The 25,743-nt window shown below is 43.7% G+C and overlaps 1 protein-coding gene across 2 annotated transcripts in view; it reads right to left on the minus strand.

The window, feature by feature from the left end:
* SHH (sonic hedgehog signaling molecule) overlaps positions 1-25,743 on the minus strand; it is a 40,286-nt gene that overhangs the window by 7,524 nt on the left and 7,019 nt on the right. For both annotated transcript variants that reach the window (XM_014067506.2, XM_087712486.1), the window contains exon 2: positions 24,511-24,772. In XM_014067506.2, the coding sequence (XP_013922981.1) occupies positions 24,511-24,772 (262 nt within the window). The remainder of the gene's footprint in view (positions 1-24,510; positions 24,773-25,743) is intronic.

A 25,743-nucleotide genomic window follows, 5' to 3' on the forward strand; every position in this document is an offset into this window, starting at 1 on the left:
CCCGGATTATCAGAGGCCCGTGATCAAACAAAAAAGACTATTCCACCTAAATCTAATCTTTTTTCGTTTGAAAAAAAACCCAAACCCCTCCATATTTGTCAATTCTTATATTAAAGGCTCACTGTACAGACCAAATCCAATAATGCTAGCGTAATTAGAGAAGTTGCAAAGCAAATCTAATCATTTGCTTGATGTGGAATTCACTCCAGTTGAAAACTAATTCAACAGCTTCTCAAATAGGCTTTGATTTATGACAATTGGGACCAGAATTTCTATGCTAAAACAAGGCGGCTTGTTCAGGGAGTCATGCCTGGTTTTTTGCCATGGTTGTTAAGTGAATCACTGCGATTTTTAAAAATGAATTGTACAGTCATTAAGCAAATCCAGCTTCCTCAATTGACTTGGCTTGTTGCAAGCCGGCTGGAAACATTGCAAATGGTGATCACATGACCCTAGACTGCAGCAACTATTGTAAATATCTGCCAGTTGGCAAGTGTCCAAATTTTGATCATGTGATGCGGTGATGCTACGAGAGTTATTAATGTGATGGTTGGTTATCCGTCACTTTTTCTGGTGGTACTGTAATTTCAAACGGTTGCTAAGCAAATGACTTCAAATCAGGGACTATCTGTACTATAAGTGGAGCTACTTATAATATCTGTCTTGAATTTTTCAGGATGATGATCCTGTTTGAATGCCCTGCCATCAATTTGGATCAGCCTTGCAAAGAAGCCACCTGAATTCTGTGGCTATGCATGTTCAGATAATCTTTTGCAAAAATGAAAACATACCCCCCCCCGTCTGCCAAAAGAAGGACCAGGCACCATTCTTCAATCCATCCTTGAAAATTCAACAGACTTCCGTCCACCTTCCTCAAAAGCTTTGCCCAATGAGCCAATTTAAGGCAGACACATAGATTCCTATCTACTAACATTTCCCCATGTCACAAGTGAAACTGCATAGAGAGGTGATAAAACAATAATTGGCCAGTGCTCCAGAGACTAACTTTTGTCTAAGGAGGCCTGTTTGAGGTCAAGGCAAAGAATTCTGGGCAACTTTTGCCCAAATGAGGCAAAGCCATCATTTAACTATAAAGCTGTGCACCTCTGTGGCCATGGAAACCTGGTTACTATGGAAACACTGTTGCTAGGGTGAAAGGAGAACATGCAACCGCAAATGTGCTTCACATAGAACCTATAGTCCTGGCTTTCCATTACTCAGTACATTTTTAATTTATTATTGGCCTAGTTTTTCAACACATGATCCAAGAAGAGATTAGAAACTGCTAAAAATGCCCCAAATATCTTTTTCCCAAACATAGTTAAAGTGGCAGCCCATTCACTTCAAACTCTTGGTCTTCCCCCTATATTTTTTCCATCATGGTGCTGAAATATTCATAATAAAACACCCTATCTATTCATCTGTCCATCTAGTCCACCTAATAATCTGCATTGTGATTGAAGCAAACAACTTGAATACAAATCAGGTATGATCCAATCTTTGAATCCACATTCAAATAATAAAAAAAACACACCCTATTATTAGATAAAAATAAAACCTATGAAGAAAAACCCATACTTATAGAAGGTCTGCTACCAAGAGCCGTAAGGCACAGTGGTTAGAATGGAGTGTTGCATGCTAACTCTGCATTTCCTCTGCCAGGAGTTCGGTCCTGACCAGCTCACGGTTGACTCAGCCTTCCATCTTTCCAAGGTCAATAAAACGAGGACCCAGATTATTGGAGGCAAGATGCTGACTTTGTAAACCACTCAGAGAATGCTGTAAACCACTACAAAGCGGTATATAAGTCTAAGTGCTAGTGCTATTTTTACTACTATTTTAACTGCTCAGTTCATGTTCCAGAAGTTGCGGGGGGGAAAGCAATATGGAAAATACTGAAAGTAGAAGTCCAAACTTAAATCTGCCAAGATTACGAAATGCTGCTTTAGAAAACAGTGTGTTGTGCAGTGGCCAGATACATACCGTATTTTTTTGGACTATAAGATGCACTGGAGTATAAGATGCACCATGATTTTAAAGAGGTAAATTAAAAAAAAAGTTTTTGCACTTTGCAGACCTTCCAAACTCTCTGCACACCTCATTTTTTGCAAAAATAAAAGGGGCATGCAGAGCCTTTGGGAGGCTTGTAGAGTGCTTCTGGGGGCTTGCCCCCCTTAATAAGCAAGCAAAACCAGCCCATTTTTCACTCATTTTTGCCCTCCCCAGCTCTAGAAGCACTTTGCAAGCCTCCCAAAGTCTATGCACGCCCATGTTTTGCAAAGGGGGCGGGGTTTTGGGGCGCCAAAATGCTGTATTCAATGTATAAGATGCACCCAGATTTTCACCCTCTTTTTTGAGGATAAAGGTGCATCTTATACTCTGAAAAATACAGTACATGTATACAGATAGTCCTCGATTTATGGTCACAATTGAGTCTGAAAATTTATGTTGCTAAGTGAAACATTTGTTAAGTGAAATTTGCCCCATTTTACAACATTTTTTGACACGGATGTTAAGGGAATCAATGCAGTTTTAAGTCAGTCACCCTGTTGTTAAGCAAATCTGGCTTCCCCCCTTGACTTTGCTTATCAGAAGATCATAAAACATGACTGTGGGGCACTGCAACCGTCATAAATACGAGTCAATTGCCAAGTGTTCACATTCTGATCATGTGTCCACGGGGATGCTGCGACAGTTGCAAGTGTGAAAAATTGCCACTTTTTTCAGTGCCATTGTAACCTTGAACGGTCACTAAACGAATGGTTGTAACTCGAGGACTACCTGCACCTAAATTTCCACGCACAGGGGAAAAAAAGGTACAAATCTGATCCCATTCCAGCAGCATCATGCAGCTTTTTATATGCCTTCCCTTGCATGTTTAAGGGCGTCGACCTAACTTAACTCGCAGGGCTGTTGTTGAGACAAAATGAACCGGGCAAAGATGCTCATATAAGTTACTGTACTTTGCACTCTTCATAGAGAAGATAAATGCAATTAAATAGAGACTTCCAAACTAAATTTGATTGCATGGAAATGAAATGTTTGAAAGTCTGGAGGGTTTTTTTTTAATTCCTCCCTCAGAAAAGACAGAAATAATCAATAAGCAAAGCTATTTTTTCCCCCCCTTCTTCTTCTCAAATTCTGGTGGGACTGATTTCCTTTCTCCGGGTACCTCCTTAAATATCAGTGTAATTAATACACCAGCTTCCTTGGACATATTTGATTGTGTAAAACTCCTTAACATCTTTTCCAAAGAGTAGAACATAATGGGTGGAACCCTAACTCACCCCAGGAAATTAAAACATCAGAGCTCAGACGAGAAATGCTTTTCAAGCTCAAACAAGGAGCACTTTTCAAATGCACATTAAAATTTGATGTTTTCTTTCTTGCCTGAATATGTATTTACTTCAAAACCCCTTGAGGACTTCTTGTGCTCACCGAAGGTAGTGGAATGCTATTCTGAGAGATAATAAATTTCCTTACAAAACCTGTAGGAGGTACTTAACCTTTATGCGCGCAGAACCTTACCAAGGGCTAGTTGGCCCTATTGTTGCAATATTATGACCGTTGTGTTATTTATTAATATAATCATAAAAAGGGCAAAGGTAAAAGATTTCCCCTGTCCAGTTTGTGTCGGACTCTAGGAGGTGCTACTCATCTCTGTTCCCTATCCTGTTCCCCCGAAAATAAGACCTCCCTGGATAATAAGCCCAATTGGCCTTTTGAGCACATGCGTTAAAATAAGACCTTCCCCCAAAATAAGGCCTCCCAAAAAATATTTAAAAGCATGCGCAGCCGGTCTCCGACGTTTCCTCTGGTTGCTTGCTGCCCAAACAACATGAGGTGATGAGGCGAGGCTGGAGGAGGAGACAGGGAGGGGCACCCCACATGCCTTCACCTAATGGCCACTCTCACAACCCTAGCCACCGCAATGACCACTGCAAAAAGAGCGGCAAACCCAGCAATGCGCCTCGCACCACCGCTCTTAACACCCTTTACTCCTGCAGCTGAGAGGTGCCTTGGCCGCTTCCTGCACCTCAAAAATAATAAGACCCCCCCCCCACCAAAAAAATAAGGCCAAGTGCTTATTTCGGGAGTCAAATAAGACCCTGTCTTATTTTCGGGGAAACTCGGTAGCATTGTCCAAAGCTGCTTCTGTGGTCATGTACCAGCATGGCTATATGCCAAGGTACCTGGAAATAACCAGAGTATTATTGTTGGCCTGATATCATTGATAGCCATTGACATCAGGCCAATGACAATACTCACCATAATACTGATGATGAAAATGATAATTATATAAAGCTAATCTCCATCTGCTTCAAGTAAGTTCATTTTCATTCTCTGAGCTGTAAATAGAGAAGTTGACTCCAGCAAACTTGAAGAGTTCCATCTTGCTAAAAACCCAAATAGTTGGCCCATATGTTCATATGGTCTCCTAGGTCCTGTTAGGCATGACACCCGAGCTCATAGATACTGCTGGGAGAACTATAAAATTACAAAATTGGATGGCACTGAGTCCAACCTGATGTTCGGTGCAGAAATCCACATTATAGGATCCCAACACCTTTTCTTCCCAGCCTCTGCTTCAATACCTCCAGCAAAATGCAGCTCATTATCTCTCCCTTGGGAATGGACTGCTCTTACTATTATACAGATGAGTTTTTGAAATATTCTGTTGGCATCTGCTTTCCTACAATTTGACTCTGTTACTCAAATATCAAAGAAATGGCTCCTCTTAATTAGTGCATTCTTCATTCATTTCTTACTATATTCGACAGCACAATATCAGCAGCGGAGTCCATCAGGTTTTGGGGTTTTATAATCTCCCAGGATTTGAAATGGACTCCCAATATTAGGTAAAGGTTCCCCTCGCACATATGTGCTAGTGGTTCCCAACTCTAGGGGGCAGTGCTCATCTCCGTTTCAAAGCCGAAGAGCCAGTGCTTTCCGAAGACGTCTCTGTGGTCATGTGGCTGGCATGACTAAATGCCGAAGGTGCACGGAATGCTGTTAACTTCCCACCAAAGGTGGTTCCTATTTTCCTACTTGCACGGTTTTGAACTGTTACATAGTCAGAAGCTGGGACAAGTAATGGGAGCTCACTCCATTACGTGGTGCTAGGGATTCAAACTGCCAAATTGCCAACCTTTCTGATCAACAAGCTCAGTGTCTTAGCCACTGAGCCACCGCGTCCCTATGCCCCAATATTAGAACCATCATTAAAAAGGCACAATAATGAAAGTTCTTCTTGCATCGACTCAAGAAGTTCTGTCTGCCCCAGGAGCCACTGATACGGTTCTACAGAGGAATTGTTGAGTCTATCATTTGTATTTCTATAACTGTCTGGTTTGGTACACCAACCAAAGAGGACAGGGATAGACTTCAACGGATAGTTAGGACTGCAGAAAAAACAATTGCAACTAGCCTGCCTTTCACAGATCTATATATTGTACAGGTCAGAAGGAGGGCTGAGAAAATATCTATAACCCGCTCACTTCCTGGACACAAACTGTTTCAATTCCTCCCCTCGGGAAGGTGTGGTACAGCACTGCAGGCCAAAACCACTAGACATAGTGGTTCCCAACTCTAGGGGGCAGTGCTCATCTCCCTTGTGCCATCACTCTGCTAAACACCTAATCCCCACAGTATTGCTTTATGTCTATATATATTTACCTATCATGAGTGGCTGTGGTATCCTTCTTATCTTCTTTACTGTGTCTTAAAGGTATTATTACGATTATTATTATTATTCTGTTGGTTTGCATGTATGCTGAGAACTTCTGCAAAAAATTCCTTACGTGGCTAATCACACTTGGCCAAGCTGTTCTGTTCTTTTCTGTTCTGTTCTATTCTATTCTATTCTATTCTATTCTATTCTATTCTATTTATTCTATTTATTCTATTCTATTTATTCTATTCTATTCTTCTATTCCATTCCATTCCATTCCACTCCACACCACCTCATACAGCTGATGAACTGCCTCATCTATCCAATTTTTGGCACATCAGAAATAAACATTAATTCCATATATTCCATTCACTTTTTTGTTTGCTTGACATGTGTTTTACTTGGAGAGCAGGAGTATTTATTCTTTTTTACCTTTGATTCTTACGCTGATCTTCAGCAAATCTGGGTCTCCAAGACAAAGTGGACAATGTCAGGGAGAAACATGAAACACGATTCAAATTTAAACTTAAGCACAGTCAAGTGCTGTTAGTATAAACACCCCTCTGGATTTAATAATTTCTCTTATATTAAAGGAAGGTATGCAGACACAGGGATGTGGTGGCTCAGTGGCTAAAATGCTCAGGTTGTCAATCAGAAGATCGGCAGTTTGGTGATTCGAATCCCTAGCGCCGCATAATGGAGTGAGCTCCTGTTACTTGTCCCAGCTTCTGCCAACCTAGCAGTTCGAAAGCACGTAAAAATGCAAATAGAAAAATAGGAACCACCTCTGGTGGGAAGGTAATAGTGTTTGTGTGTCTTCAGCATTTAGTCACGCCAGCCACATGACCACGGAAATGTCTTCAGACAGCACTGGCTCTTCAGCTTTCAAATGGAGATGAGCACCGCCCCCTAGAGTCAGGAATGACTAGCACATATGTGCGAGGGGAACCTTTACCTTTACCTGTGCAAAAACAACAGTAGGAGGAACATCGGAAAGCTTTCCTTTTTGAGGGGTGGGAGGGAAGGATGGGGGGGCTCAGTACCTCAGATTGTGTACCTCTGAGGTTGGGCAAGGCGCACGGTGGAAGAAAGCATGAGAACTCATTCCCAATGTACAGAGCCCGGAGTTTTGCAGCTCGATCCTTGCCAGCTCCACTTGAAAGGCGTTTGGACAACGGCTGCCAGTCAAATGATAGTAAACTAGAAGGATCAAAGATCTTCCGTGGAGTAAAAGTATGGAGCAGGCTTGGAGCCAAAGGGTTACTTCCTGCCCCAACAAGTCTCAAGCGGCTGAACGTCCTTCTAGGGAAAAGGTTGCCTTTCCAGCTTCAAAGGGATCAGCTGACTTACACACCCACTCTGCTTCCCTCTTTTCGGTTGACTCCACAAGTAGTTGGCACAAGCGAGTTCTTAACAAAACCTCAGGTGAACAAAACTAGGCCAGTTTTGTTCAACCGAGTGGTCATGTGTGAACGCTTTAGCGTCAGCCTTGAATTTGGTTGCGATTTCAGCATCTCCACTGGTTTCAACTGGTCACTTAATGACTGTTCAAAATTAAGACACAGTGGGAATATGGTACTTGTGACCTGTCCTCAAAGCTACAATTGCCACACCAACCCAGCGGTCCTTTGATCGCATATTGGGTGTATATTGGCCACGTATGAGCAGTTGTAGCATCTTGTGGTTGTGGGATCATGTTTTGCAATGTTCTTTGCTGCTTTCTTGGCGAGAGAGAGAGAGAGAGAGAGAGAGAGAGAGAGAGAGAGAGAGAGAGAGAGAGAGAGAGAGAGAGAGAGAGAGAGAGAGAGAGAGATCTTTGGATAATCTGGATTGGGCTCATGACCGCATTATTTGCTTTAGGACGAGGGGATTCACTTAACAACTATTATAAAAATGATCTTAAAATTGAATAAAAATCTGGACTCAATTATTGTCGTAATTCGAGGATGTCCCTTTTGTGGTTTCCAGCAACGTAGCCAAAGATTCAACTGCAACTTCTCTGTATCTTTCAGGGGTCCTCATTTTTGTTGATATAGGCATGAGCTTTCCTTCCATATGCCTCCTTCCTTCCTTCCTTCCTTCCTTTCTTTCTTCCTTCCTTCCTTCCTTCCTTCCTTCCTTCCTTCCTTCCTTCCTTCCTTCCTTCCTTCGACTCACCTGTTTCCCATTCTCAGAACCTCTCGGTCTAGACCAGTGGTTCCCAAACTTGACAACTTGTGGACTTCAACTCCCAGAATTCTCCAGCCAGCAAGAGTTGGGTTTGATGGCTTTGAGAGAAACAAGCAAACCTTGTGAGCTTGCAGCCTTCCTTGGTTTGGAGACTCTCTGCTGATTCTTAGTTTGCAATCTGCCCGAAGATCAAAAGCCTGATGAATAAGCATGATGTGCTCTTTTTGGCTTAGTGTTCGTATCTGCTCTTACGTGATCCCTGACTTTGATGTTTTGCCCGTGCAAAGGTGGTTTGTCCGCCCAACCCAACTGCATTACGGTCCTCAACAAATCTTCCCAAAGATCCTAGCTGGAAAAGTTAAAAAGAGGACAGTGATTGTTGCCAATCTGTTGAAGCACGTGCAAATCTCTGCTTGGGGGGTGGGGTGGGGTATAGTATAATTTATAATATAATTTCTGGTCTCAGCCCAGATGGACTATGATTTGCTGACTGATTCACATTTTGAACCAAGGTGTGATTTGTTTCACCTTAGCTTGTGGGCTAACTTGGAACTGTGCTAAGCTATAAATCATGATTGACACACTACCATCATTAGCTGGCCTCACCCCCACATGCTAAGCAATAACCAAACAATTGTGGTTTAGTGGGACATGTAAACCTAAATCTTTATCGCAGTTTAGAAAGCCTTGATTATTTTACTCTTCAAAGGAGCTCATGATGCCTGTAGCAGTCTCTTCTCTCAATATATGGTATCAACAAACAAAATACGAGTTTATTCATAACTGTCAGGTAAAGACACACATACACATAAATACACACACATACACACACACATTGATTCCATATATTCTATAGACAATACTCTTGACTTTCTAGATAATTCCTGAACAATACACAGTCTAAAATAATCAATTGCTTTCATTATTCCATTCGTTCAGACTTGTATTTTTAAGTAATCAGAATACAATATAGGTTCAGCTGCACTAGACAAGACCAAAAACCAATCTAAAGCCAGAGATTTCCACAGATTGTTCCCGAGAAGAACACGAACAGGATATTAAAAAAAAAGAAAAAAAAGAAATCTCCTTTCAATAAAAACACAGCAAACGATTTCTCTTGGATAGCAGCAATTCACCTGCTTTGCATTCAACTTCCCCTCCCTGTTATTATAAATAAGAGGAAAGAAAGTTAATGCTTTAGGTTGCAAAGCGAGTGTATAAGAAGCAGAGATGCTCCTACTTTGAAAACAGTTTCAGAGAAGTGGCTACTGCTTTCAATTCTTAAAATAATCACCTCTAGGTTTCCATTCCACAACATAGCCGCCCTGAGTCTCTTTGAGAGTGGGCGGCATACAAATTAATTAATTAAATAATAATGTATACAGGGCATGTTCTATATGTCTAATTAGAGATATTCAGTATCAATGCACCAAAGCTATAGAAGCAGTGGCATTGTCAGAATCTGATTTGTCCCTCCTACTCTGGCATCTCTAATACTAGAACCCGGAAGGGTCATCATTGGTGGTGGGTTGCTAATTTTTTTACTACTGGTTTGGGCGTGCTCCCGCATGCACAGAAGCGTCTGGGTGGGTGGGCGGAGCCTCCCACCACCACTACTCCCGCTGCCATTACTACCGGTTCAGCCTATCCAGGCTGAACCAGCAGCAACCCACCTCTGTTCATCATCCAATGGAGCTGAATATTCAGATCAAGAAAACAAGATGCCGTAATTATTCCCACAATACAGTCAACCTGTGGATTCCTTGTACGGCGATAGCCAGGAACACAGAGAGTTTTAAGTGAGGATTAAACTATTAATAAGGCTATGCATTAGTTCCAGAAAGAGGTGGCTTAAAGTACCAGTTTCTGAGTCAATTAACAGTAACAATAACCTATTCTTATAATTAATGGGCATCCTAAAACAATTTGAGTTTGTGGCAAGCAATTTGCTGGAGTTTGCTTAGCAACTTTTGAGGCCAATGACCAGAAGCACTTTAGGTATTGTTCAACCATTAATGTGTGACACTCCTAGGAGGAATGACCAGTGATGACCAATACTGGGATATGGAACTCAACATCTCGTGTAGACCCAGAGGTCTGCTCGTTCTACTTTATAATATGTAGTATAATGTGTGAAATGCCCTGTTGGCAAATATCTGTAATGTATCTGTGTTTCAAAACAGCAAAATGGTTGCCATATAAGTTGTGCCCTTTTTGCATCTTGGAAAGAGATGAGGGATGAATGACAATTTTGATTTTGACCGCTTTCCTCTCCACTGGCCCTGGAGTCAAATAGAACCGTTAACATTTATCTATAATGCTCCATTTTTGCTTAGAAACAAATCCTATTGTGCTCTGTGAGATTTTAAACCCGTGTGAAGCATTTCAGCTTTTTTCCCTGTCTTGCTAACTAAAATTTTAAACTTGTCTATAAGTAAGCCTCGCTGAACTCTATAGTAGAGTTTTATTTATGAATAGAACTAGAGGCTCAACTAGACTATTTAAAATAAGGTTACTCTGCCTTCTCTGAGGTTTAAGGTATGGGAGGTTGTTTCCTAACCAGGGGTGGGTTCCTGTCAGTTCTAACCTCTTCTGTAGAAGAGGTTCCACAAATCTACAGTGCCGTTTAGAACCGGTTCCAGCTCCCTCCTCCCGCCCGTCCGCACATCATCAAGATGAAGAGCGAGAGGAGGAATTCTGGGAGTTGAAGCCCTCAAATCTTAAAGCTGTCAAATTTGAACACCCCTGGGGTTTTTTTCTCTAAAGGGTTAGGGGTACAAGGGTCTTGTAACTTGACAGCTTTAAGACTTGTGTGCTTCAAATGCCAGAATTTCTGAGCCAACATTTTGGTTGCTAAGCAAGAGCATTGTTAAGTGAGTTTCACCACATTTTACAAGTTGGCCACGCCCACCCAGCCACATGGCTGGCAAGCCACTCCCACAAAGCTGTCCACACCTACAGAAAAGGTTCTAAATTTTTTTGAAATCCATCACTCTTCCTAACCCAGTAGTAAGGTAGTCAAAAAGATAACTAATAAACTAACTAAAGAAATCCAGGGAAAAGAAGAATCAGAATTCTACCAGATATGGGATAAATGGTATAGGAGTGTCACACATTATAGGAGGAAAGAAACAAGAATCAATGAAAGAATATAACAAAACTCAAAAAATAATAGTTATGAGAAAAATAAGAGGGTTAAGAATAATGAAATCCAAATGAAATACAATAGAAGGGGAAATAATATAAGGTGAGCAGTATCGATTGATAATTGCTATTAGAAAGAACAGGAAGCTCCTGTTCGTATTGTATTGTGTAAATGTGGTGTACGTCTAAGTTTTGTGTGTGTGTATTTTACATGTTTGTTAATAAAAATTAAAAAATAACAAAAACAAAAAAAACAAACAAAAAGATAAGTCTCATAATATTCTGTCTCTCCTTTGTTTATTTTAATTCTAATGTTAGTCTATCCATTTCTGCACATGATCTTCCTTAATATCTCACTTTTCCATTGCTGTGCACACACCATTCTTGCTGCTGTTAAAATATGAAGTATTAGGTATATTGACCCTTTGCTATAGCCTTCTGTTATAATAAATTTTATCAATGGCTGGAAACACAAGGTGGGAGTCGGAATATGAAAAAAAATAGGCTGAGTAGACCTGAAATGAGATATTATATATGTATTCGAATTAATACGTTGGTCAAAAATAATTTTATAAGATAAGCACTGTGTAAGTAGTATATATATTATTTGTCTTTCACTTTGGTTTCTTTGGCGGGTGAAATGCCAGGACAGTGTTCGACATACTTATATGTAATTAATAAAAACATATTTTAAAAAAACACGACAAAAAGATAAGTGGAATTAAAAGGATAAGATTTATTCACTAGTACCCAGTGGGTTGATTTCTCTTCCACACAGGGTCTTATTTTATAAGTTGTGGGGCAGGCATAAAGAGATGGATGTGCTTTTGAAAGATGTTTTATGGCCCCATTGATTTTTACTCTTGTTATTTACATAGTTTTATTGACAGCTAAATGGTGCTGTAATGACTTTATGGCTTAGTTGGGTTTAAATGATATAATTGTTGTTTTTATGGCAGTTCCTGATCCTAATGGTTGTGTACTGTGAACAGGGTGCAAAGAGGGATTGGATAAGGTTCAAATCAGATAAAATGGACTCTTTTGGTCAGAAAGCAGGGCAGTCTAGTTTGGGAAGGGCAGCCTGTTCTACAGAGGTTTTAAGGAGGGGATTCTGAACTTGGAAATATTTTTAGATTCAACCCTGATCCTGACAATTCAACAACTGTTAGTGACCACCAATATTTTTGCTCAATATTGATGATATTAGGCAATATTGCACCCTATTAGGCAAGGTAGATTTGTTCACAGAAATCCATACCTCCTTTGCTATACTGTACTGCGTAGGGTTATCAGACCTGATTTGCAAAAATTTCAGCATCCATTAGATGGCAGCAAAGAAGGTTTATATACTTCTTTGCTGCCATCTGGTGGTCATCTGGCCTCAGTTTGTTACCTGCAATATGTGGACCAGTACAGGTAGTCTTTGACTTATGACCATTAGTGATGACAGGCTATGACACACTGAAAAAAATTACTTGCAACCAGTCCTCAAACTTACAACTGTTACTTCATGCCTGTGATCAAAATTCAGTTAGTTGGCAGCTGGCACATATATACAACAGTTGCAGTGTCCCAGGATGATCACATGATCTCCATTTGCGGTCATCCCAGGGTGTTTTCAACAGTTAATGGGGGGAAGCCATATCTGCTTAACAAATACAGCAAAAAAAAAAAAAAAGTCATAAAATCAGGCACAACTTAATGACTGCACCGTTTGGAAGTTCAGCTTCCAATTGTGTTTGTAAGTTGAAAACTACTTGTACTATGGATACCAGATGGATCTCTGCATGGAGCTGCTGTTGGATTGCTCAAACTTCCTAAGCTTCCTAAGCTTCTTTTGACCTTTTTAGCCCTAACTGGTTCAGACTATGATACCTGAAAGATTACCTCTTCCACTCTGTGCATACCCATTATCTATCTATCGATCGATCGATCATCTATCTATCTATCTATCTATCTATCTATCAATCAATCAATCAATCAATCAATCATTGCTCTTCTTTTTATCTTTTTATCCCAGTAGCAACAAAGCTGAAAGTAAGTTGGGTGAAGAGAAAGTAATTGACCCACTCTTCCCTGGTCCTGATTCAATGCTTCCTTCAGAAATACTCCTGTAGAACTCATCCCCAAAAGAGAGCCAGAAGATAAACTATTCTTTTTTGTAGTAGCATTCTGAGCTAGGAACTGCTTCCAAGAGAGATCACATTACTAAGTTTTAGACTTGCATTAAAAAAAATAACTCAGATTAACAATTTTGCTTTGCTCAATAGCATGATGTACCTCAAACACATAAAATATATATATATTATGGCTTAACACAATAGCCACTCACTCATTGCACTATGTTAAGACAAACACTGAAAGACAACAATACAATCCCACTTTTAAGTTAACCCAATAACAATATTTTGTTAAGGCTTTGCTGACCTCTAATTGATTTAAGGATATTTTGGCTTAGTTTAAGGTCGTGATGCAGAACCTGTGGCACACAGAGCCCCAATTCAGCTCCACCATGCGTGCATGCGCACCTTCCGCCGGACAGCTGGTTTTGGGGTCTATGTCGTGCATGCAGGGGATGGGTGTGGCACATGTGGGAGATGTGCACACATTCATGGAGAGTACACACATGTGTGGGTTGTGCATGCATGCTCAGTGGTGGAGGGAGCATGGGGGTGGGTCACGCATGCATTGCATTATGGGTACATGCGCTGTTGCACATGCTTTTGGCCCGCCACGGCAAAAAGGTTAACCATCATTGGTTTAAGGAATGGATATTGCTGGAAGAGGCCACTCTTTATTTTGTTGTGACGGAATTGCAATGAATTTGAATTTGGGAAGGGAAGTTAGAGGGCTCCAGAGTACCATATTTTTTGAAGTATAAGACGCACTGGAGTATAAGACGCACCAAGGTTTTGAAGAGGCAAATTAAAAAAAAGTTTTTGAACTCTGCAAACCTCCCCAAAACTGCCCATTTTTTGCAAAAATGGGCCTGTTTTATTTTTTAAAAAGGGGCATGAATAGCCTTTAGGAGACTTGTAGAGTGCTCCTGGGGAGTAGGGGGGGTCAAAACCGAGTATATTTCGCAGGGATATTATGTGTTAATACAGACCTTGAAGTCCCTTTTCTTTTTCTTGTCTGCTTTTGACATTCCTGCCATCATTTCTTTTTTTTTACTTTGTTGGTGTTTCCTTTTTTAGAATGTTCAGGTTTTGTAAACTACCAGAGTCAGTGGGAGCTGGACAGCATTTATACTAAATTTAGCACACTGCTATTATTATTATCGTGGGTGTTGTTATTGTTAATGCTTAACTTTTAATTTGCAGACATGTTATTCCAGACGGCAAGTAAATTTGCTGGAATCTCTGAATTCACACGTGTAGAATTCTGCCTGCTGTCAATTAATTTAAAAAAAACACATGAAAATCATGGAAAAATGGGTTAAAAGAAGGCATTTCTGACCGAATGCTAGGGGGGAAAAAACTTCACAGTAAGAGTAGTTTGGCAATAAGATCAATGGCCCAAAGAAGTATAGGGCAATCACGCGGAGGAGAGCCTTCTCTGTGGCAGCTCCGACCCTATGGAACGATCTCCCCATGGAGATTCGTACCCTCATCACCCTCCAGACCTTCCGCATAGCCCTTAAAACCTGGCTGTCCCGACAGGCCTGGGGCTAAAGACCTTAACCCTGCCCGAATAGTATGAATGTTGTGCTTTTAATGATGTATTCTCTTATATGTAACTTGGTTTGTCCTCCCCTCCCCCTGAACTGGGGGGAGTACAAGATAAAGAGGTATAAGTATAAACATCAAAATGAACAAGGGAAATGAGTACAAATAAATGGGGTCAGTAGGATAGGGATGGAAGGCATGCTGGTGCTCTTATGCATGCCCCCTTTATGGACCTCTTAGGAATGGGGTGAGGTCCACGGTAGAGAGTTTAAGGCTGAAGCTGTGGGGGTTTGAGGATGTAACAACAAGAACAGCAACAGAACTATGATCGCAAATATCCTTTCAAAAAGGATATTTATGGGGCCAGAACTGAATTTTTCTGCTAGACTAATCATCATGCCCAGCCATCAACAGATCTTCAGAAAGATAAATTGCTATGGCCAAAGTGCAGTCAGGTTGTTTGCTTCATTCTAATTAAACCAAAATGTACCCCTCTCTGGGGGTTTTTTTTTTGGACACAAAGGTTATTAGGTCACAACTGATCTTAACTCTCTCTCTCTTTCCTCCCACCCATTTATAGTTCTTTATTAATTTTTGGAGGACTATTTTCAGATCCCATTTCCCTCTAAAAACAGAATGGACAAGAAGTCCCAGAGATTGCTGATTGCTTACACACCCACCTCTTTTTCTCCGAGGCTTACAGGCTGAGCCCTTATACCTTGAAACCAACCCTAAGAATGTCTTCTGTCTCAAGAGGAGCAACAAGAAAAGAGGACAAGACAGATTTGATAAACCGACTGCTTTGTCCACTTTGGGAGCAGGGTGGGATGGGTGAGGAATGAGCTGTCCGGAAACCTTGGCAGAAGAGAAAAGGGCATAGCTACCCATCAACGGTGCCCTTTCTGGTGAAGCAAGCGACACCTTCATGCAGCCTCTTTCCCACCCTGCAGTCAACTCCAAGCTAGGCTTTGTTTGCATACTTGGTGTGTTGATGAATAGGTCTAGTTGTGTAGCAGCTCAGCAAACATGCCAGCTAACCAGCGGAGGTGTGAAAATCTTGCTCTGTTGAGCAAGCCCTCCTCTAATTAAAATCCAATAAAGAATCGGCACTGTCATTCCGATGTGGGCAATAAAGGGAGCCTCTCTTAGAAGAGAGGGGGATACTTCCAAGTCTCCACCCTACCCCCATCCATCCCCTGTTTGTTCAGGTGCAGGGGGACTCCCCCCCCCCCCGAGACCCATTCACACACACATACACTCACCCACCAAATCCTCCAAGGCCTATTTGCACAGACCAGGACACTTTTCCAAAACACTCGAGATGTGTATTTGAATTTGAAATAGAGGGGGTGGACTCTTAATAGCCCTCCTGCCACCCCCCCACCCCACCCCATTATCCCTGTCCCTTTTGCAGATCCTGTCCTCCTCTTCCCCCCACCCCCCACCACTACATCCATTCAGGGCCCGTATGGGGGAAATCGCCTCCTTTGCATTCCGATCTCCAGGATGATACTTTCTGCAAATAGAAATGGCCTCTGAAAGAAATGCCCCTCCCTGGAAACCGTTCACTCTTTAATCTTCTCATCAGATTCTCAGCCATGAACCCCTCCAAAACCAGCTGGGAGAGGCATTTTCAAGGCACCCTCTCAGGAAATCTCTCTTGTACAGTCACACGACCTTGAGTGACTCGTTCCCTTCCTTCCCAAACACCCTGGCGTGCACTGCCTGTTAATGCTCGGATTTGGCCCTAAAGGCTGAATTCTCCTCCCCCTTCGGAATCCACCAAATTGGACTTGATGAATCCAGGCGGTTAGGTGGGTGGTGGGAATGGAGTCTGTTTAGTTTGTGTTGGCCCTACGGGTGGCAAGAAGGTAAGCGTGCCCACTTCAGAAGGGCACTGTGATGTAGCAAAGTCAAAGTCACCAACCTCAGGTCCTCTTAACCATCGATCAATCAAAATAGAGCTGGAAGGGACCTTGGAGGCCTTCTAGTCCAAACGTCTGCTCAAGCTGGAGAGTCTATGCCATGTCAAACAAGTCCAGTCTTTGACTGGACTTGTTTGACATGGCATAGACTCTCAGTGGAACAGAAGTTGCCTTCAGAAGTTGTGGGAGCTTCATCCCTGGAAGCTTTCAAGAGGAGACCGGACTGCCATTTGTCAGAAATGGTGTAGGATCCCCTGCTTGGGCAGAGGGTTGGACTAGAAGACCTACAAGGTCCCTTCCAACTCTGTCAATCTGTTAATCAGTGATGAAGCACCTACAACTTCTGGAGGCAAGCTGTTCCACTGGTTAATTGTTCTAACAGTCAGGAAATTTCTGCTCGGTTCTAAGTTGCTTCTCTCCTTGAGGAGTTTTCAACCATTGCTTCTTGTCCTGCCCTCAGTTGCTTTGGAGAATAGCTTGACTCCCTCTTCTTTAAGGCAACCCCTGAGATATTGGAACACTGCTATCATGTCTCCCTTCATCCTTCCTTTCTCTACATTAGCGATACCCAGTTCCTGCAACCGTTCTTCGTATGTTTTAGTCTTCAGGCCCTTAATCATCTTATCAATCACCTTAATCATCTCTTCAAGACAACCAGAGCAGAAATCCAGTGCCATATTGGTCAGTGTGACTGCTATTATAAATCTGTAGCAACTGAGTCTTGCAGGCCTGAATGCATTTCCTTCTTTCTCTTTTTATAGGATTGGTGCCTTCCTCCGGTTCCTCCAGGCTGTTCCTTCTGTCCTCCAGAGATAATACAATACAATAGCAGAGTTGGAAGGGACCTTGGAGGTCTTCTAGTCCAACCCCCTGCCTAGGCAGGAAACCCTATACCGTTTCAGACAAATGGCTATCCAACGTCTTCTTAAAGACTTCCAGTGTTGGGGCATTCACAACTTCTGAAAGCAACTTCTGTTCCACTGATTAATTGTTCTAAGTGTCAGGAAATTCCTCCTTAGTTCTAAGTAATTTCTATCCATTGCTTCTTGTCCTGCCCTCAGGTGCCTTGGAGAATAGCTTGAGTCCCTCTTCTTTGTGGCAACCCCTGAGATATTGGAAGACTGCTATCATGTCTCCCCTAGTCCTTCTTTTCATTAAACTAGACATACCCAGTTCCTGCAACATCTTCAGCCAACATGGGATTTGTAATGCAATGCTTCTGGAGGCCCACATGCCCCAGAAAGTTGTTCTAACCTACACACTGCTTGAATAGACAAACAAGGACTGTGATGGTGAACCTGTGGCATGCCTGTCACAGGTGGCAAATGGATCCATGTCTGCCAGTATGCCCGCCAGCTGATTTTTGGCCTTAGGCTGTTTTCATCCTCCCCAGGCTTCAGGAAAGCTCTGGAGCCTGGGGAGGGTGAAAATGCCCCCCGGGAGGAAATACCAAGCTCAGATTGGAGGTGAGCATTGCGGCACGCAACAAGGGGGGGTTGTGTGTGCATGCAGGGCTTTGCCTTATGGGTGCCAGCAAACACGCGTACTATTGCGCGCGCACGCTTGCATTTTTGGCACCCGACAACAAAACGGTTAGCCACCAGTGAACTAGGAGGCAGGAAACACCCCGTTCGTCCCCCACATGCACTTTTGCAGTGAGGATTGTTTTAATTGACGCTACTCTGGTTTTCTGCTGCGCGTTTATAGGGAGGGAGTGGGGCATTTGAAGCATTATAGATATAACCCTACAAGGTAGGTGGGGATTATCCCTGTGTGAGGTTACCCTCCAGAACCGTCACAAACCGAAAGCCGGGAAGGAGAAATATTTTTTGCCTTCTAGCTCATGTTCCAGATCTCTGCTTCCAAAACAAAAACAAAGCTCCACTCCAAACCCTTGTGCATGCATCCACATGAATGTAGGCCAGATTCTGCCTGCAGAGTTCACACTTGTCGTAGTTTCAACATCGGCTCCCTGGATCAAAGAGGAGGTGGTGCCTCCACCCCTCCCTTTGTGGTTTGGATCAGACTAAGTCAGGAGAGCCAGTTCGGTGCACTGAAGTGGTTAAGACGTCAGGCTAGGAACAGCAAGGAACCGTGAGTTCTAGTCCTGCCTTAAGCACAATTGCCAACTGGGTGGCTCTGAGCCAGTTCCCCCCCACCCTCCTCCTCCTCTGTCCTGGGAAATGGGAAATGGCAAACCACTTTTGAAAAACCCTCACTGAGAAAAGTGCAGGGATTTGTCAAGGCTCAAGACTGACTCCAAGGCACAAAATAAATAAATCTCTGTGTATAAAAACACCTGTGTGTGTGTGTGTGTGTGTGTGTGTGTGTGTCTGTTTGTGTGTGTGTGTTCCAGTATAACTCTGGAATGCCTTGAGCAATTTCAACCAAACTTGGTACATCTGTACATCTGTACATATTTTTCTGGAGAAAAATACTGTGGGGGGGTAAGACACCACTAAAACCCCATGGGGTGTGTGTTCTGTTAAGATACAGCCTGTGGTGCCTTATAATGGCTTCTACTGTACAGCCCTAAAATGGCTTCTACTGTACAGTGCAGTGGAGTTGCCATGGTAATGGCTTCACAGTACTCCAAGAGGGGGCTCCCTCTGGTAAGGGGGGAAAAATCCAACATTAGAAATTAAATTTTGGCTAGACATTTCCCTCCTATAAATAAATACCTGGGAAACGCTGGGTTATCGGCTAATATTAAATCAAAATCCCAATAAAAAACCATGTTGCTACTGCAACCTGAATGAATCTGGATCCAGAAACTAAGTTGAATATTAATCTTGAGAAGGTGACATTGCCAACAACAGAATGACAGCAACCTGGTTCAGAAAGGATAGGATAGTATAGGATAAAATATTGGTTAGTTTTCAGCTTGCGACCACAATTAAGCCCAAAATTTATGTTGCTAAGTGAGAAATTTGTTAAGTGGGTTTTGCCCCATTCTATGACAATTCTTGCCACATTTGTTAAGCGAATCACTACAGTTCTTAAATTAGCAATGCTGTCGTTAAAGTGGATCTGGTTTTCCCATTGACTTTGCTAGTCAGAAGATCGCAAAAGGGGATCGCATAACTCTGGGACACTGCAACCGTCATAAATGTGAGTCAGTTGTCAAAGATCTGAATGTACATCACATGACCACGGGGATGCTGCCACAGTCATAAGTGTGAAAAATCTTCATAAATCACTTTTTGTTGTAACTTCAAATGGTCACTAAATGGCTATTGTAACTCCAAGACTACCTGTAGTATGAACTACACTGCATACATCCAGTCTCCAAGACTGGGGATAAAGAAAACCAAATGGACATATTCCTGTCAAAGTTAAGACAGCTTTTTTTTTTAACTTAGTACAGAAAGTCCAGTGGTTTTATGGTCCTGATTTCTGACTCATTAGTCCTAGGAATAATTACTATTGTCACCGACACTCGACTTTAAATGAGTGAAGGGAATTCTCTAATTCTATTGCAAGGTAACCATCTGGGATATTACATTTTCCAGACTGAAAATATGAAATCTATGCTATCTTCACATGCCCGGGATTATAGTTCACATTATTTTAAAATGTGCATAAGGGATTTTAATAATAATAAGCAAGAAAAAAAATCACAAAGTACCAGTAGAAAAAGAAATTGTGTGTTGCCCCAATTGTAATTGGAGCCCTTGGAGCAATACCTAAAGGGCTACCTCGCTATTTGGAAATTCAAAATTTATCGGACTTGAATATTATGATTCAACAAAAAACCACCTTACTTGGAACAGCTTATATCCTTGCCTTGACAGTTCCTAGGTCCTTGTTTTTTGTTTTTTATTTATTTTTGCAGAGTTGGAAGGGACCTTGGAGGTCTTCTAGTCCAACCCCCTGCCTAGGCAGGAAACCCTATACCGTTTCAGACAAATGGCTATCCAACATCTTCTTAAAGACTTTCAGTGTTGGGGCATTCACAACTTCTGGAGGCAAGCTGTTCCACTGATTAATTGTTCTAACTGTCAGGAAATTTCTCCTCAGTTCTAAGTTGCTTCTCTCCTTGATTAGTTTCCACCCATTTCTTTTTGTTCTACCCTCAGGTGCCCCGGAGAATAGTTTGACTCCCTCTTCTTTGTGGCAACCCCTGAGATATTGGAACACTGCTATCATGTCTCCCCTAGTCCTTCTTTTCATTAAACTAGCCATGGTTAGGACTCACCAGCCCCAAAGTCTGTGAATCTCACCAAAGATTAACCACATAATAATCATAATCATCATCATAGTAATTGTAACAGTGATACCCATTGTCATCGGGTACCATGTTCAAGAATTTTACAAGATACATCAACAAATTATAGCTTCTTGCAATAACACCAGTGAAACTGCAAAAAAACTGCGCTACTCGGAACATCGTATATTTTAAGAAGGTACTTGGTTGATACCTAGAACGCTGGCAGCAAACCATATCAACCATTAACACCAGTCAATGGTATTTGTCATGCATTTTTGAATATTCAGCTGACTGAGTTTCATGTTTAATGAATAAAGTATAATAATAACAAAAAAATTGGATCTGTGACTTGAGAAAAAGTCAATCTCCAATGAAAAATCTATTATGGCAGACTGAGAAAAAATAAGTTGCTTTTTAGGAAATCTTTTTGGGGAATCCAGTCCCGTAGTGGAATCTTACCCACTGTCTTGAGTGGAATTCCACCCCCTCTCTAATCACGCTGGTTCTCTTAATCCTTACTCCCTTCTCACATCAGCTGATATATTTAGAGAGAGTTAATTATCTTTTCATCTCGATGGCGTGTTTCTTGGCACTTCGAGAGTGTTTTCTTTAAGCGCCAGTCAACAAAGGAGAAGTAGCAAAACAAGAAGGCGTCTCCGCCAAATATGTGTGTGTGTGTGTGTGTGTGTGTGTGTGTGTGTGTATGTGTGTGTATGTATATGTATATATGTATATATAAATATGTGTATGTATATGTGTCTATTACTGGATATATATGTGTATATTACCGGATATATGTGTATATTACTGGATATATATGTGTATATTACTGTTAACTGTTTTGTTTGAAAGCGACAATTTATGCGGAAGGCGGGCAACCAGCACGCGCCCTGAGGCTGCGTTTCTTAACCGGACCGGCAAGGGGCGCTCGTAGCACGAAGGAATACTTGACAGCCTAGGCTGGATTTTTAAAAAAAGGTCCAGAGAGAAATTGCAAGTTTTTTCCGTAATCCCGGCGACAGAAAAGAGAAGAAAGAGCTTCTGCGGCTTGTTTCATTGCCCCACTGGCGTTATCAACGCCGGCTTAAGTGGTTCGGAGGCCCGCAGGGCCGGTGGAGAGGCGAGAAGCGTATCTGCTTCCCTTCCACTCTTTTCCACCCCTGAAGGGGGAGCCGGAGCTGGTGGTTTGGGCAGAAGTCCCGATCCGTGGCGGGACATGCGAGCAACGTTCCCTCCAGGTCACCTGCCTGCTCTGGATCCGAGGATGGGGTGAGGGGGCAGGAGGACCGCAGCGTACGATCAAAAGGGTCAGCTCAGCCCTATGATACGAGCTCAGGCTGCTTTCTAAAACGCGTCGTGTCTTCACTGGCGCCGCGGAAAACGCGCAGGCGATCGAGCGCCCGCCTGGTCAAACGACAACGCGGAAGAGGGGGGGACGACAACGTTGCGGGTGATCCCCTTCGGTTTCCTAGCACGGCTTCAGCAAGCGGGGGTTGTGGCCGCGTCCGCGCACGCCGTTAACTCTGGACGAATGAACTCGAATCGCTCCAAAACCTCCTACCTTCCCTACCGCCTGGGTACCACTCGCCACACCTCACCACCTTCCATCATCTCCTCTGCCCAGTTTATTTTGATTTCTTTTTCTTTCTTTCTTTCTTTCTTTCTTTCTTTCTTTCTTTCTTTCTTTCTTTCTTTCTTTCTTTCTTTCTTTCTTTCTTTCTTTTTCTTTCTTTCTTCCTTCCTTCATCTTCCTTCCTTTCTTTCTCTCGCTCTTTTTCTTTCTTCTCCTTCCTTCCTTTCTCACTCTCTTTTGCTCTTTTTCCTTCCTTCCCCTCTTTCTTTCTTTCTCTCTCTCTCTCTCTCTCTCTCTCTCTCTCTCTCTCTCTCTCTCTCTCTCTCTCTCTCTCTCTCTCTCTTTCCCTCCCGCCCTCCCTCCCTCTCTCTCCCCCCTCCCTCCCCTTCTCTCATTCGGTTGGAAGGAAGAAAACGGGGCGCCCTAAGATTTCTAAAAGGAACCGGAACGAGGGCTTCTGGGATCTCTCTTGAATTGCGGGGGGGGGGGGATTCGGGAGGGCGGTGGAACAGCTCACCCGGGATGCTTGGGATGAATTGGCATTGACAAACTGAGTTGTGGCTGGTTGGTTAAGGGTACAGGAAGACCTGCTTTGAGTTCAGGGGGTCTCAGCTCCCCTCCGAAGAGGTGAATTAGCGTGGAAACGGCGTGGGCGGGGGGGGGGAATGCTCGGTGCTGCGTTGAGAAACCCGTTCCGCTCCTCAGTGGGCTTTACCTCTGAGCCCCCGTCTTGCCAGGAATCTTAAGTTAGGTTGTGCGCACAAGACCCGCTCGGAGCTCAAAAGGTCGCAGCCAGCAGCTTCCCTCGTACCTACCCAGCTGTGAAGACGCGCCGAGGCAATTGCAACAGAAGCTTATAATTGCAATAATTGCAATCTAGGATGCCCGGCAGAAATAATTGAAGCATCCCACTCGCAGGGCTGGAGGTTGGGGGTGGAGAGAAGATGCTGACCAACCTTAGTTGGGAACAGAGCACTGCGCGCGGAACCTCCCTGCACCGGATACGTGAGGCTGTTTCCCACGTTCTTAGGTACTAGAGAAGAGAGTGGGCGGGGCTATTGCTCTTAGAGGGATGGTGGGGACCAGAATGCCTCAAAAGCCCCTTCATTTGAGGGCGCCCTAATTGGGCGAAAGGGTTAGAAGATCAAATGCTTTAATATCTCTAGCCTTCCTCAAGACAATTTCGTCCTCCTACATTTTCCATAGCCCTCTTAGACGCAGTTTCCCTGTCTCTTAAGGCCTGCAGGCCTCCAGGCACCTGGAAAAGGTCCCTGACATTTCCCCCACCCTCCTTTCCGTTTTCTGGTCCTTCTTGACTAATTGGAGATCTCTGGATAACAGTTTATGGCTGATAGGACGTCAAAGAGTAACTGAAGAAAAGGTTCGTTTATTTAACTTGGCAAATGGAAGACGGGTGGACTCTAATAATTCTGGGAATTGAAGTCCTCTCATCTTCCAATTGCCAGGTTCTGGATGTGATTCACATCCCATTTTTCATAGAAGAGCTCAAACTGGCATACAGAATACATATTCCATTCTTTTCCCCACAACAATTAGGTGAGGTAGATTGGGGAGAGAGAGAGGGGAGAGAGAGGGAGGGAGGGGAGGGAGGGAGAGGGAGAGAGGGAGAGGGAGAGAGAGAGAGAGAGAGAGACGCACTTGGCCAAAGCCGCCCAGGAAACATCTACGGAGGAAGATGCACTGAACCTTGCCCATCAAATCCATCATATTCACCCCTGTGTTTGTGTGTGACTATGTGTGTATATACTCGCATTGGTGAAACACAGCAGACGCCTTTCTTATCTCACAACTAACACCTTATGGAGGCTAAATAAATGGGAAACTCAGCCAAAGCATTTTCCTGCTCCCGAATAGCGGTATCAAATCTCTGGCAAGCCCCATCCCCAGATCCCTTCAGGATAAACAGGAATGCCCTGTCCTTTCACAGTAGGTGTTACTGCTGCTTTACTACTTGGCCCATCTGAAAAAATCGAGTGCTTTTAAGAATGATCCCAGTTTCTCCCTCCCGCAGGGGTGTCCGCCATCGTCTTGTTTGTTTTTAACCGATCCTCGGGTTCCCCGCACCCTGGCAAAGGTAAGCAGACCCGCCACGCCTGGGAGGATGCCCCCCACTCTCTCGCGCTGCTTACCGGCCTTGACGGAGCAGTGGATGTGCGCCTTGGACTCGTAGTAGACCCAGTCGAAGCCGGCCTCGACGGCCAGGCGAGCCAGCATGCCGTACTTGCTGCGGTCCCGATCCGAGGTGGTGATGTCCACTGCGCGGCCCTCGTAGTGCAGCGACTCCTCGGAGTGGTGGCCGTCCTCGTCCCAGCCCTCCGTGACGCGCAGCTTGACGCCCGGCCACTGGTTCATGACGGAGATGGCCAGCGCGTTCAGCTTGTCCTTGCAGCGCTGCCGGGAGCAAGCAGAAGAGAGGCGAGCGTGGCGGAGGCAGTCAGAACAGCTGGCGGCGCAGTGGGGTGGGGATGGGGGGGGATTGTCACGGCCGGGCTGGCTGGGCAGGGGAAGCGAAGTCCCACAGCGGGAGCCAGACCTGCGGTGCTTCCGTCCGCCCGCAGGTCCCCCGTGGCCAAGCGACCCCCGGCAGGGGGAAACAGCATCGTGTGACCCTGGTTTCCCTCCCCGCTGAGATACTCGAGTGGACCCAAAGTGGGGGACAGAAGACTTGTGGTGGGCTCGCAGCTCCGGATGGCAACCAGATGGGTCATCTCAAGAGCTTTGCAGTCCAGATCTGGTAACCTTGACTTTCTCTTGCGGGATCCGTGTAAGGCTAATTGAACAATTCATTTCCCCTTTGTTTAAAGGGTTCTTAAGCTACCCACAGGGGATGCCCCCCACCTGTAAGCAGACAACACTGAGAGGCCACGTCTGAGCATCCTAAGGCAGGTTAGTTGCCGCAGAGCCAGAAGTCTAGAATAGCTGTATTTCAGAGCACCTCCCCCCTCCCCCAAACTTGGCACCTTTTAAGAGGTGTGAAGTAACTGGGGAATTCTGGGATCCAAAGTCCCGAAGGTCTTAAAGCTGCCAAGTTGGAAAAAACACAGGTTTAGATACTTTGCTTACTTGTGAGAGTTTGAGTAGAACTCCCTATGCATTTTGCCCTATTACTAAGGATGGGTGCCAAAAGTGGGTAGGTGGCAGATGAGCAAGAGGGAAAGTGCATCTCTCACCAGGGATGAGGTTGACAAACTCTGGAAGAAACTGAAGTAACCATTCCCACCACCCTCCCACCCCCCATGGAGACCTTCTGATATCTGTTCTACAAAGCCCGCTCTCCTCCCGCCCCGGGCACCAAGCTGAGAGGATGGAGGTTGTTGAACAAGCTCTGCTTCTGTGTCCACACAAGGGAAGCCAGATCTGAA

Source organism: Thamnophis sirtalis, unplaced genomic scaffold (genome assembly GCF_051295495.1).
Source record: "Thamnophis sirtalis isolate CommonGarterSnake01/CBP01778 unplaced genomic scaffold, rThaSir2_p1.2 scaffold_4, whole genome shotgun sequence".
NCBI lineage: Eukaryota > Metazoa > Chordata > Lepidosauria > Squamata > Natricidae > Thamnophis > Thamnophis sirtalis.